Source organism: Anomaloglossus baeobatrachus, chromosome 10 (assembly GCF_048569485.1).
Source record: "Anomaloglossus baeobatrachus isolate aAnoBae1 chromosome 10, aAnoBae1.hap1, whole genome shotgun sequence".
Classification (NCBI taxonomy): Eukaryota; Metazoa; Chordata; class Amphibia; order Anura; family Aromobatidae; genus Anomaloglossus; species Anomaloglossus baeobatrachus.
This window is the reverse complement of record NC_134362.1, coordinates 32,441,534-32,455,111: the sequence shown is the minus strand read 5'-3', so window position 1 is coordinate 32,455,111 and position 13,578 is coordinate 32,441,534. Positions and strand designations below refer to the sequence as shown.

The following is a 13,578-nucleotide window of genomic DNA, read 5'->3' as shown; positions in this document are numbered from 1 at the left end:
GACTAAACATCCCGCCCACCTTCTCCCTTCCGCATTGCCGTCGGGATGCAGTAAGGAGATGTTTGGCTCCTGCGGGTTTACACACAGCGATGTGTGCTGCCGCAGGAACAACAAATAACATCGTACCTGCAGTCGACCCGACATTATGAAAATGAGACGCTACACAGATCACCGATTTTCGACGCTTTTGCGATCGTTTATCGGCGCATCTAGGATTTACACGTTGCGATGTAGTTACCGGCGCCAGATGTGCATCACTAACGATGTGACCCCGACGATATTTCGGAAGCGATGTCTCAACGTGTAAAGCCCCCCCTTAGCCACACGACATGAAAAGCGGTGTGAGTGGAGTGCGATAAAAAATCGCATTCCACTTGGACCAATATTGGGCTGTGTGTCAACGCACATGAGCGATTATTTTCTCAGCCCTAATCGAACTGAGAAAACAATTGCAGCGTGCTGCGATTGTAATGCGAGACTTTCTCTCGCACCCATTCAAGTGTATGGGGTGAGAGAAAAATCGCACTGCACTCACGGTACACCAGTGTCCCGCGAGTGCAGGGCGAGAATGCCGATAGCCGGCAATGGAGCAGAGGGAGATTAATCCCTCCCGCCCCTCCTCAGTGCCGGCCCGCCCCCCGCAGCTAAGGTCTGCTCGCATGTTTGGACCTCAGTCGCAGTGACACTCGCATGACACTCGGCTCTGCTGTACTGCCAGCGTGAGCAGAGTGTCATGCGAGGGGATCGCAGTAATCCGCGTGTGGCCCCGACCTTACATGCGGACTTTACTACAGACATATCTGACCTGTGTGGAAGTACTTTTTTAATTTGTACATCTACCAATCTGAACCCCATTTTACAGTTGTAAGGCTGCTTATTCTTTCCTGCAGCTGAAGACTTGTTAAAAACCTTGCTTCTTTGATTCCCTGCTATAGTCATTCCTGCATGACTAGCTGAAAGTAATAAATAGTAATCGTTTTAATAGTTCATATTAATATTTTTGTAGGATTATAAAGTTATACAATATTTCAACGGTGTTTCTATCATTTCATACCACATGAGATTTTTGCATGTAACCTTTTATTGGGAACCTTCATAGTTTACAATTATGGGATGTGTCCTGATCCTGGGATGTGCACACAAGTGCACGGCTCGTTACAGTATCTAAGCTAGGTCTTGTGACGAGCCGTCCACCTGTCCGTCACACGATTGGGACACATTTTTATTTGCTAATAAAAAGAGAAGGTTCTTATTGACTTAGATCTAGAAATCAATATATTATATAGGAAAGGTGTATATCTTTGTAAATACAGTATATTCATGTTGTATAGCTTTACATTATACGTATAATGTAAAGGAAAATGGTTTATCTTTACATTGTACAAAATAGAACATTTATATGCTGAAAACCAAAATATTACTTTAATGATGTCATAAGTATCTAAATTGATATTAATAGATGTCTTCTTTTCTTTTTTTTTTTTCTCCCTATCAGCGTCAAGCCATTTGTCCAGCAAACGTATCCCATCCAGCCAGCAGTTACAGCGCCTCTTACAGGTGACCTCCATGTAGCACATCATTGTCAACAGATTCAGAGCCGCTCAGCAATCACAAGACACTGGTGTAAGGCTGCTTTCACACTACGTTTTTTTAGCATGCGTCATGAACGTTTTTTTGCTGCAAAAGCGGATCCTGTTTTTGCACAGAAAAACGCATGTGTTATTTTGCAGGATCCTGTCACTTGAAGTTTATGGGCGGGCATTGAAGTCCTGTGATCGGGAGTGAGGGGAACTGAACGTGATAGACTGGGAGCCGGCATCTGACAGCTGCAGTAGGCTGTAACCAAGGTAAATATCGGGTAACTAAGTGAAGTGCTTTGCTTGAATACCCGATATTTACCTTGGTTACGAGCGTCCGCAGCTGCTAGGATCCGGCTCCCTGCACACGTAACCAAGGTAAACATCGGGTAACTAAGAAGCGCTTTGCTTGGTTACTCGATATTTATCTTGGTTACGAGCGTCCGCCGCTCTCAGGCGGGGGAGGGGGAGAGAGGGAGGGGGAGAGAGACTGATCACCCGAGGCTGGTTTCTGGGCATGCTCAGTAGAGCAAGCAGGATCCTGTCTATCAGCATGCCAGCGTTCACATGCATTTCCGTGCTGTTAAGTCAGAATCCAGCGATTTGCAGTATTTGGACGCAGCTCAAAAACGCTACAAGTAGCGTTTTTGAAAAAAGTTAAACTGCAAGTCGCTGGATCCTCACTATAACGCGCGCAAACGCATGTGAACGCATGTTGACGCAAGTCCATTGCAAATGCACTGAAATTAACTCGCATTTGCACTGGATCCGTTTTTGCGTTAAAAAACGTTCATGACGCATGTTAACAAAACGTAGTGTGAAACCAGCCTAAATTGTAAAAATATGAGGAGCTATGGATGATTCATACACGGCAGATTTATTTTTAATCCCATGGACTGTAAACATGCGTTGTACTAAAGAGATTTCTTGATGAAATATTTTCCTGTGAGTGTAGTCATTTCAAGAAAAGCTTAAATTCCTCCTGGTTTTCTCCAGGGATGATGAGCACAGGTGTGTCTCCAAGAAAATGTAATTAGGCCGCTGGGGTAAAACATTATTATGCTGGTTCTGTCTCCTCTGCACAATGACTGGACAGTTTCACATCCAGGATAACGTAACTCTATTAGTGTAGTCCTGGCTGTAGAGCATAAGAGGAAAGTCTCCGCAATAATGACCGATGCCTTTGCCTGTACATCCTAGATCAGATCTCACTGGATTGTTGCTGACCATCCAGTACTTTTTTGTGGTGCCCAATTTTATCTCCAATTCTTCTAGGTTAGATAGCTCTTTGAAGAGACAGAAGGCGGCACTTGCTGTTTTTTTTTTGGTTTTGTTTTTCATCAAGGTAACTGTGAGAGAGAGGAAAAAATAAAATCAGCATACATCATGTATATTATAGATTCTTAAAAGTACAATATTTAGGGGCACTTTGCCCACTACGACATCGCAAGCTGATGCTGCGATGCCAAGCGCGATAGTCCCCGCCCCCGTCGCACATACGATATTGTGTTATAGCTGCCGTAGCGAACATTATCGCTACGGCAGCTTCACATGCACTTACCTGCCCTGCGACGTCGCTCTGGCCGGCGGGTCTGGGGCGGGTCATGCGGCGTCACAGCGACGTCACACGGCAGGCGGCCAATAGAAGCGGAGTGGCGGTGATAATAAACATCCCGCCCACCTCCTTCCTTCCGCATAGCCGGTGGACGCAGGTAGCAGATATTCCTCGCTCCTGTGGCTTCATACACAGCGATGTGTGCTGCCGCTGGAACGAGGAACTAAATCATAACATCGGTCCTTCCGAAATTATGGAAATGACCGACGCTACACCGATGATACGATTTCGATGCTTTTGCGCTCGTTAATCGTATAAAAAACGATTTACACACTCCGATATCGACAGCGATGCCGGATGTGCGTCACTTTTGATTTGACCCCACCGACATCGCAGCTGCGATGTTGTAGTGTGCAAAGTACCCCTTAGAAGAGTACTACGGCACATCTGGTGATATGGTGCCCAAGTAAGATCCAATCTCGTTACGAATAATGTAAGAAAACTTGGCACTAAAAGTCAATGGATTGAAACCACTTTCCTGCTGACTGCGGTGGATATTACAGCACAATACAGCGCCGTTTCCCAGACACTTCTCTGCACACTGAGGAAGGTCCACGTGCGACTGAAACGTTTGTGCATTGTTTTGATTGCTATTCTTCATTAACAGTTTTTTGACATTCATTGACTTTGAGTGCCAGGTTTTCTTACGCTATAGTGTACAGTATGGACTTTTAGATGAGTAGGAGTGTGCTGTACTATAGATTTTTGTTGTACAAATCCATAACACAGCTGTGTGCGTGTTGTACGAATCCGTAATACAGCTGTGTGCGTGTTGTACGAATCCGTAACACAGTTGTGTGCGTGTTGTACGAATCCGTAATACAGCTGTGTGCATATTATACAAATCCGTAACACAGTTGTGTGCGTGTTGTACGAATCCATAACACAGTTGTGTGCGTGTTGTACGAATCCGTAATACAGCTGTGTGCATATTATACAAATCCGTAACACAGTTGTGTGCGTGTTGTACGAATCCGTAATACAGCTGTGTGCATATTATACGAATCCGTAACACAGCTGTGTGCATGTTATACGAATCCGTAACACAGCTGTGTGCATGAGATCCTGGGGTATGTTCACTGTTTTTGTCACCCCCCCCCCCACCTTCCCATTCCCAAATTTTCTGTGGCAAAAATGTGGTGTTTTATAGTACCAGAAATGTGGATTTTCAAAAATGCATTGATGCGGTTAATGGAGAGAGGAAGGTAAAGCCATAAGGCTATGTTCACACAGTACATTTTTGCGTATTTTTCATTGGTTTAATGCAAATACATGGTAATAAACCGTTTTTTTACAGTATCCGCAAAACTGATGACATTTTTTTTCTGACTCAAATGGAAAAATGCTGCATTTTTGCAGGAAGCATCATGTCCATTCTTTCAGCCTTTTTGCAGATTTTTTTCACCATTGAGTGCAATGAAGAGTGAAAAAAAGCATTTATTGATCAATGAAACTAACTTTATTTAAACATGTATTGTTGACAAATGACACACCAAAAATGCAGCAAACAAAGCAGCTGCAAGAGATCAGGTTATGTTGCCCCCCCCCCCCCCCCCCAAAAAAAAAAACACAAAACAAAAAAACATTGCGTTTATACTTTGTACCCTTACATTTAATAGCTTAGCAGGAAGTAAGATATTGGTGGAAATGTTTCCCCTTGTTGGGTTGTCCATTGACCTCAGTTTTCTGGCTGTTTACTGCTTATTCCTCCAATAACCACTGTATGTGTTCCCTCTTGCAGCATTTGAGCCCACCGCTCCCCCTGCCTCATCAGTGCCTGCATGGCAAGGGCGCTCCATCGGCACAACAAAGCTTAGATTGGTGGAATTTTCAGCATTTCTAGAACAGCAGCGGGACCCGGATGCAGTAAGTAAACCCCATGTATCACCAGCCTGATGTAGCACACTTCTGCTTACCTGTTGTGTGCACTTTCAGGGTTATACTACAAATGTGATTCATTGCAAGTCATTTTATTCACTATCCTATGATGGTTCTATTATCTAGAATACATTATAATCCACGATCCATGAAGGAATTTTGCAGTTTAGTGTTCGTCCGCTTGCACATACTATCTGCTTCATGTCCCTGTCCTTTTACATTGGGGTCATGCCGCCTATTTGACTCATTCTTCTTTTCTGAGACGCTGGATTCCTGCGTGGGGAAAGCTGTGTGCAGGCACCTGTCTTTTTGGCAAGCTTGGCCGGCAGCTGCAGCGTGATCTAAGAGCTGTCTTTAGGTATGCTAGTGTAGATGGCATATAGAATATCTCATTCCAGGAGCATTCCTGAGAGTCCTGTCCATCATCTGCTGACACGTCTCTTCTTGTCATCGCAATGTTTTTTGTGTGATATTTTTTCTTAAGTCTGTTTCAAAAGCTCATTCCAGTCAGCATGCCGAAATAGAAATGTGGAGCAGTCCGGAAAGCCTGTGACTGTCCAGCCCAAACTATAACTAGAAGTATAGAAGAAAACAAAAATAGTGCAACTTATCAGGAATGCTGCTAGTTTAGATGAAAGCATGACTGTGAGCTCACCTGGGAGGATCTCAAGTGGGACCGCTTTATTTTAAATTCTACCTTGTAAAGGGATTTTCCATCTTGCTTTAAATATAGACTAATCATCGTGTAGTGAAATGTTCGGCAAATGTCTGATAGCTGCTTGTTCTGCCTTTGCACACTGCATAGAATTGTAGCAATGCCTTAGATGTGTGGGCTATTGGGATAGAAAACCATGGTGTTCCCATTCCTTGACAACAAACAATGATCTTGAAAGTGGTGAGGAATTAAAATATCAGAACTAGTGATGACCGAGCATGCTCTCCACAGCCTCGAGCATTGCCGTTTGACAATGCTTGTTTCCCATTGACTTCCATTATACTACAGTTGGAGCACGCCGATGCTCGATCGATTATCGAGCAGTGCAAGCACACTCGCCCATCACTAATCAGAACACCAGGAAGTTACAACCTTAAAGGAGTTGTCCAGGATTTAAGAATTGATGACCTATCCTTAGGTGGGGGTTCAACACCCATCACTCTCACCGATCAGCTATTTGTAGCTCCTGCTAAATCTGAATGTGCACAGTATACGGAGCCAAAACAACGTGGCTGCATACACTGTGTTGTAGCTGATTGTGTTGCAGCTCAGTATTTATTGTAGTGAATAGGAACTGAGCTGCAGTACCAAAAACGGCCACTACACAATGTACAGTGCTGAAAGAGCACAGCTCCATAAAGTGTGTAGTGGCCATTTCGGGGTACTGCAGCTCAGTTCCTATTTACCTAAATCAGGAGCTGTAAACCACTTTTTGGCCTGAGTGTTGAGTGTCAGAACTCCATCAGACTGATGTATTTTGATGACATAACCAAATTATATATATATATATATATATATATATATATATATATATATATATATATATATATATATATATATATATATATATATATATATATATATATACACACACACATACACATACACACACACACACACACACACACACACACACACACACACACATATATATTATATATATACATACACACACACACATACATACATACATACATACATACATACATACACACATATATATATGTATATATACATACATACATACACATATATATATATATATATATATATATACATACATACATACACATATATATATATATATATACATACACATATATATATATACATACATACATACATATATATATATATATATATATATATATATATATATATATATATATATATATATATACATACACACATATACACACACACACACACTGGAACCTCGGTTAATGAGTAACCCAGTTAGCGAGTATCTCGCTATATGAGCAAAGCTTGCTGTAATTTTGTAACTCAGTTTACGAGCAAGCTTTGTTGTATGAGCAAATACCGCGCACACTTCCGGTTCCGTACTTCCACCGCACTCTAAGCCGCTCTTGCAGTCCGCACAAACACGCACACACACACATATTATGCTCACCTTACCTTCCATTACATTGCCGGCCTCCCGGTTCTTGTAGTTCGCCGCTGCAGGATGTGTATCAAGTAACCATCGCGACGATGGAGGAACTTCCGCTGTCAGCCGCTACTCAAAGCAGCGCGCCGACCAATCAGAGGCAAGCGTCTCCTGCCTTTGACGTCAGCGCGCTGGCAGCAGAAGTTCCGGCATCGGTCGATGGTTACCAGATACACATCCTGTACCGGCGAGCTGCAAGAACCAGGAGGCCAACGAGGGAACGGAAGGTGAGGTGTGTGTCTGTGTCTGTGTCTGTGTGTGTCTGTGTGTGTGTGTGTAGAATGGCACAATAGGGGACCAGGATGTGACATTGAACAACTTGTGGAACGAATTGTCTGCATTGTAATTATTTCCTATGGGAAATTTTGCTTTGCTGAACGAGTAACTTGGTTAACAAGCACACTCCCAGAACGGATTGTTCTCGTTAACCAATGTTCCACTGTATATATATATTTTTATTTTTTTTTAAATCAAATATTTTGATTGAAACTTTTTAAACAAAACATGTTTTATTACCTCCCAGGGAGCACAGTCCCCCCTAGCCCACCCACCTCCCACAGAAATTCTCCAACATGGAAAATAAGTGCAATAATGTCCAATATGTTACTTCACATCATGTCAATTCTCAGAAGAGACCCAATCTAAGTCTTTGCAGTTCTCTGGATGCAAAGCCTGAGCCATCTATCCAGGACACACTGATTTTGTCAAACTTTGAGATACAGTCTCTTTCCAGATACACCGCTTTTTCCATATTTATCAGCTAGTTCACTTTGCTAATATACTCTGGAATAGAGGGGGGTCTGGTCATTCAACCAATACTGTGCTTTCAGCATTCTAACTACTGCTGTTTTGCCATACTCCTCCATTACCAGGTCTTCAACGTACCCAAAACACACACCAGAGGGGACCAAACAACCCCACCGAATAGACTCTATTAATAATTTAAATTATTTCTTTCCAAAAAGGATCAAGTTTGGGGCATAACCACATCATGTGAATGAGCTCCGCACACTGGGTTTTGCACCTGTTACCCCGAGGATCACCTCTAAGCCCGATGTTGCATAAAGTTTTGGAGTTGTGTATTTTTGGAGTAGTGAATATATTTGAGATAGACAGTGGGATTCACTGAGGGACAGATCCGGCACCCTCTCTAAAACCTCCATCCATTGACCATCTTCAATACGGCCTGGGGGTCCCTCCCACTTCTCTTTAGACTTAGATATTTTGACAGCATTAAATCCAGTACTACAAAATATATTACTGAAATTAGGCCCCTAGAGATTTTAACATCAGCAATTCTATTTATAATCTTATTTTGTGGACCCCTTGCTCCGGCTTATCATGCGTGTCGTAGCTGTAAATATTTGTAGAACTCCTTTCGAGGTAGCTCAAACACCCCCTGCAACTGTACAAATTCCCTCAACTCGCCATTTTCCCCCAATATATGAGTAAACCCGTGTATTCCTTTCCTTTCCCACATAGTGAATCCTTGTAATTTATACAGGTTCGGGATCCATGGGGGTAACCCAAATTGAGGTAAATTGGGAGGTACTGTGCAAGTTCTGAATGGTTCTTATTTCTCCTCGACAACCATTCTAAAGGACACCATCCGCTATGCAGCCAACCGACCGGGTCTCCTGTACTCCAGTCTATACAACCCTAAAAATGTATTTATCTAAAAGGCCATCTCTATCCACCGTTTTTAATGAGACCCAGTCATCCGCAAACTGGAGGCTAACTAAAATCTTAGACCAACTTTCTCCCATTCATACCTTGGTCTTATGTCTTTTAATAATACTCCTATTCCTAGATCCATTTCACAAATTCTCTTTAAATGCTTGCACAGAATTTAGTGTTTGTTTTTCCTTTTTTTTTCTTAGCCATTAGATTTTACCTCCGCACTAGATCTGGAAAGGTAGTGCAGGTCCCATAGCGAATGACTATAGTTGGGCATACAATTAAAATAGCTGTCGGCCAAACCTGTCTGCGTGTTGTTTTTTTTCAATAGGGAGAGGGGAACAAGCTATTGCCAGACCCCTTTTGGCAGCAGCTTATCTCCTGCAGAGACAAAGGATCAAGACTTCAAATCGGGCATTAGATTTCATGTCCACCACTTTTCCACGTGGACGTTACTCTGCCAAAATCCTTTAGGTTCTTACATCTTTATTCTAACATATATTGCCTGCCAGAGTATCTCCTAGCTTACTGCCATTGCTGAGGTGCCTGCGTCTCATAGCTCAGTGTCCTTGAAGGTTGGAGCAGTTGTTGTGCTCCTGTAGGTTCCTGACAAACCTTCTGGGCTTAGTTCACACTTGAGCATTCCTGTAGTGATAGAAGGTCCTAGCTATACGACATCTATGGAATGTCCGATATGGAACAACTCCTGCAACATAACAATATTCCTAATTTTACGTCACAAGCGTGTAATGTCATTTATTTCTTCATCGATCAGTCGACTTGCAATGTTCAGGTTTAACCCTCTTCGGTCACTCTCCTATGCACAGTAATCCTGGTCCTCAGCCGTCATGTAAAGTGAGCTGTCAGGGCTCCTTCAGACAGTGGCAGCAGACCCCAGAGGGCCATAGTAGGACAAGTCTGCCTTTTTATAACAACTATTTTAAATGGCCTGGACTCATGCTCAGCTATTTTGAGAGAGTTGGGATTAGTCACATGCAAGGCTGGGATATCTGACACTTCTTTACTTGCCTTGTCTGTCAGGGTCACAGATCTGTTGTGTCTCATACTGGAATCATAAATTTATTGAGCGCCTTCATGCCTAAAGGCCCCGTCACACTAAGCAACATCGCTAGCAACATCGCTGCTAACGAACAACTTTTGTGACGTAGCTAGCGATGTTGCTGTGTGTGACATCCAGCAACAACCTGGCCCCTGCTGTGAGGTCGTTGGTTGTTGCTGAATGTCCTGGGCCATTTTTTAGTTGTTGCTGTCCCGCTGTGAAGCACAGATCGCTGTGTGTGACAGCGAGACAGCAACAACTAAATGTGCAGGCAGCAGGAGCCGGCTTCTGCGGAGGCTGGTAACCAATGTAAACATCGGGTAACCAAGAAGCCCTGTCCTTGGTTACCCGATATTTACCTTCGTTACCAGCCTCCGCCGCTCTCACTGTCAGTGTCGGCTCCTGCTCCTTGCACGTGTAGCAGAGTACACATCGGTAATTAACCCCATGTGTGCTGTAACTAGGAGAGCAGGGAGCCAGCGCTAAGCGGTGTACGCTGCTCCCTGCTCTGTGCACATGTAGCTGCAGCACACATCGGGTAATTAACCCGATGTGTGCTGTAATTAGGAGAGCAGGGAGCCAGCGCTAAGCGGTGTGCGCTCTTCCCTGCTCTCTGCACGTGTAGCTGCGTGCGCTGGTAACCAAGGTAAATATCGGGTTGGTTACCCGATATTTACCTTAGTTACCAAGCGCAGCATCTTCCACGTGGCGCTGGGGGCTGGTCACTGGTTGCTGGTGAGCTCACCAGCAACTCGTGTAGCCACGCTCCAGCGATCCCTGCCAGGTCAGGTTGCTGGTGGGATCGCTGGAGCGTCGCAGTGTGACATCTCACCAGCAACCTCCTAGCAACTTACCAGCGATCCCTATCAGGTTGGATCGTTGTTGGGATTGCTGGTAAGTTGTTTAGTGTGACTGGGCCTTAAGTGGTCAGAGCTCTTGTCCGGTTTCTACTGGCTACACCTGGACAGCTCAGGCTTTAATGGAGTCATTCGGGTCCTTTTCTTTTTTTTGTTTTTTTTTAAGGAAGCTAATGATTTAGTATACCCTTTAAAGCTTAACACAAATACAGTATAAGGCCCTAGTCCATATACACCAGAAATGTGGCCCTAGTCCATATATACCAGATTTGTCCGTTTCCAAGCAAAATCCACATTTATTACATTTCTCTGGTTCTACATTGAAAGCACTAAAGCCTGCTTTACACGGTACGATCTATCGTGCAATTTCACGATCGATCGTACACGCCCCCGTTGTTTGTGCGTCACGGGCAATTAGTTGCCCGTGGCGCACAAAGTCGTTAAACCCCCGTCACATGCACTTACCTGCTGTGAGACGTCGCTGTGGACGGCAAACATCAACTTCCTGAAGGGGGAGGGACGTTCGGCGTCACAGCGACGTCACACAGCGGCCGGCCAATAGAAGCGGAGGGGCAGAGATGAGCGGGACGTAAACATCCCGCCCACCTCCTTCCTTACGCATAGCCGGCGGGTACCGCGGAGGTAAGCTGCTGTTCATTGTTCCCGTGGTGTCACACGGAGCGCCGTGTGCTACCCCGGGAACGATGAACAACCAACGCCATTTTAATTAAACGAGATTATGTAACCGAGCGCCGAGTACACGACTCACGATTTGTGAGCGATTCTGCGTCACTCGGAGGTGTCACACAGCCCGACGTCGCAAGCGATGCCGGATGTGCGTCACAAAAACCGTGACCCCCGACGATCTATCGCATGATAGATCGTTTTGTGTAAATCACCCTTAAGGCATTTCCACAAGATGGGAATACTGCAGTTTGAACATCGTTTTTCTCTGCAGAAAGGATCTGCAGCACGTGGATGGGAATTGTAAAAACGTATCAACGTTCCTGCGCTAATCCGAAATCCAAGGTAAATCCAATCTTTAAGCCCTGTGCGCACTAGAAAATTGAATTTTAAGAAAATTCCGGACCCTCTGAAAGATTACCACACCTGCGGTAAAAAAACGCAGCAAACCACACCCGAAAACTGTATTTTTTTTTTTACCATAGATTTTGCTGGGGAAGGACTGCAGGAAGGTTATAAACATTTTCTGCAGCAAAATATGCAGCAAAACCACGGTAAAAACCGCAGTGTGCGCACAGGGCTTTAGCATTTGTTCACTTTGGAGTTAATATAGACTTTATATCACATATTCCATGCAGAATGCCCCATCAAATCCAATGACCATGTATGTGAATGGAGTTTTTGCAAAAATTTTCATACATGGAAATTTAGAGATTGCGATCTTTTGTTTTCATCACATGTATTGTTACATATCACATACATTATTACATGTATGTTTTGGTTCTGAGGGGTGAAAGTTTTTCACCTGCGAGTACACATATTGTCTTACTTGGCTCTGCAGCTGCTGACTGACATTGAGCATTGCTTAAGCCTGCTGTCAACACGGACTTCCACACATTACTGCCATCCAGTAGTACTCGCTGGCATCGACTCCAACACTCAATTTACTCTGCTAAAACAGAAATTACATGTATATCTAAATTATGTAGCAATACTCGTAAAATGGGCGCCATAGATTACTTTCTGGGCACATTTATTGATAAACTGTAATCTATAGGCTCAGTCAGACGTCCATGAGTTACGTATGTTTTCTGTGTTTTTCACAAACTGAGCACATACTCGTTATAATCCATAGAGCTATTACCATGGCCATGCCTTGTGGACCTTATGGTCTGCAGAAAAAATCATGGCGACATGTCTGTTTTGGATCCAGGTCATGGATCAAACTTACCCTTGCAAGTCTTGCGCCATGAAAATCACAGACAGCACACGGATGGCATCAGGGTGCGGTCTGTGTGCTGTCCGTGATTTCTATTGCAAAGGAATAGGAGATGATCTGCTATTTTTTTTCCGTGCATTGAAGTCACTGATGGTAAAAACTGACACACGGAACAAACACTGATGAAACTTTGATAAAGAAAAAAATACACATATCAAAACTTTTTCATATAAGGGAAAAATCATGGACGTCTGAATGAGGTCTTAGGGGTACTTTGCACGTTGCGACATCGCTACTGTGATATCGTCTGGGTCAAATCGAAAGTGACGCACATCCGGTGCCGGTAACTATGTCGCAATGTGTAAAGCCTAGATGCGCCGATAAACGATCGCAAAAGCGTCGTAAATCGGTGATCTGTGTAGTGTCGGACATTTTCATAATGTCACTACATCAGGAGATACGATGTTGTTCCTTGTTCCTGCAGCAGCGCACATCGCTGTGTGTGACACCGCAGGAGCGAGGAACGTCTCCTTACCTGCCTCCACCGGCTATGCGGAAGGAAGGAGGTGGGCGGCATGTTTACGTCCCGCTCATCTCCGACCCTCCGCTTCTATTGGCCGCCTGCCGTGTGACGTCGCTGTGACGCCACACGACCCGCTCCCTTAGGAAGGAGGCGGGTCGCCGGCCAGAGCGACGTCGCAGGGCAGGTAAGTTGGTGTGAAGCTGCCGTAGCGATAATGTTCGCTACGGCAGTTATCACAAGAGATTGCATGTGCGATGGGGGCGGGGACTATCGCGCTCGGCAGATGCTAGTGATGTGGCAGCGTGCAAAGTACCCCTTAGGGTACT

General features: G+C 44.3%; 1 protein-coding gene and 1 long non-coding RNA gene across 3 annotated transcripts in view; one reads left to right on the top strand and one right to left on the bottom strand.

Annotated features, from left to right (window-relative positions):
- Positions 1 to 13,578, top strand: part of TEAD1 (TEA domain transcription factor 1) — a 230,967-nt gene that overhangs the window by 189,076 nt on the left and 28,313 nt on the right. For both annotated transcript variants that reach the window (XM_075325658.1, XM_075325657.1), the window contains 2 exons: positions 1,496 to 1,557; positions 4,934 to 5,058. In XM_075325658.1, the coding sequence (XP_075181773.1) occupies positions 1,496 to 1,557; positions 4,934 to 5,058 (187 nt within the window). The remainder of the gene's footprint in view (positions 1 to 1,495; positions 1,558 to 4,933; positions 5,059 to 13,578) is intronic.
- The window catches only part of LOC142254549 (uncharacterized), a 60,886-nt gene continuing 59,707 nt past the window's right edge, over positions 12,400 to 13,578 (bottom strand). Inside the window, exon 3 of the long non-coding RNA XR_012727254.1 lies at positions 12,400 to 12,462. This is a non-coding gene — a long non-coding RNA (uncharacterized LOC142254549). The remainder of the gene's footprint in view (positions 12,463 to 13,578) is intronic.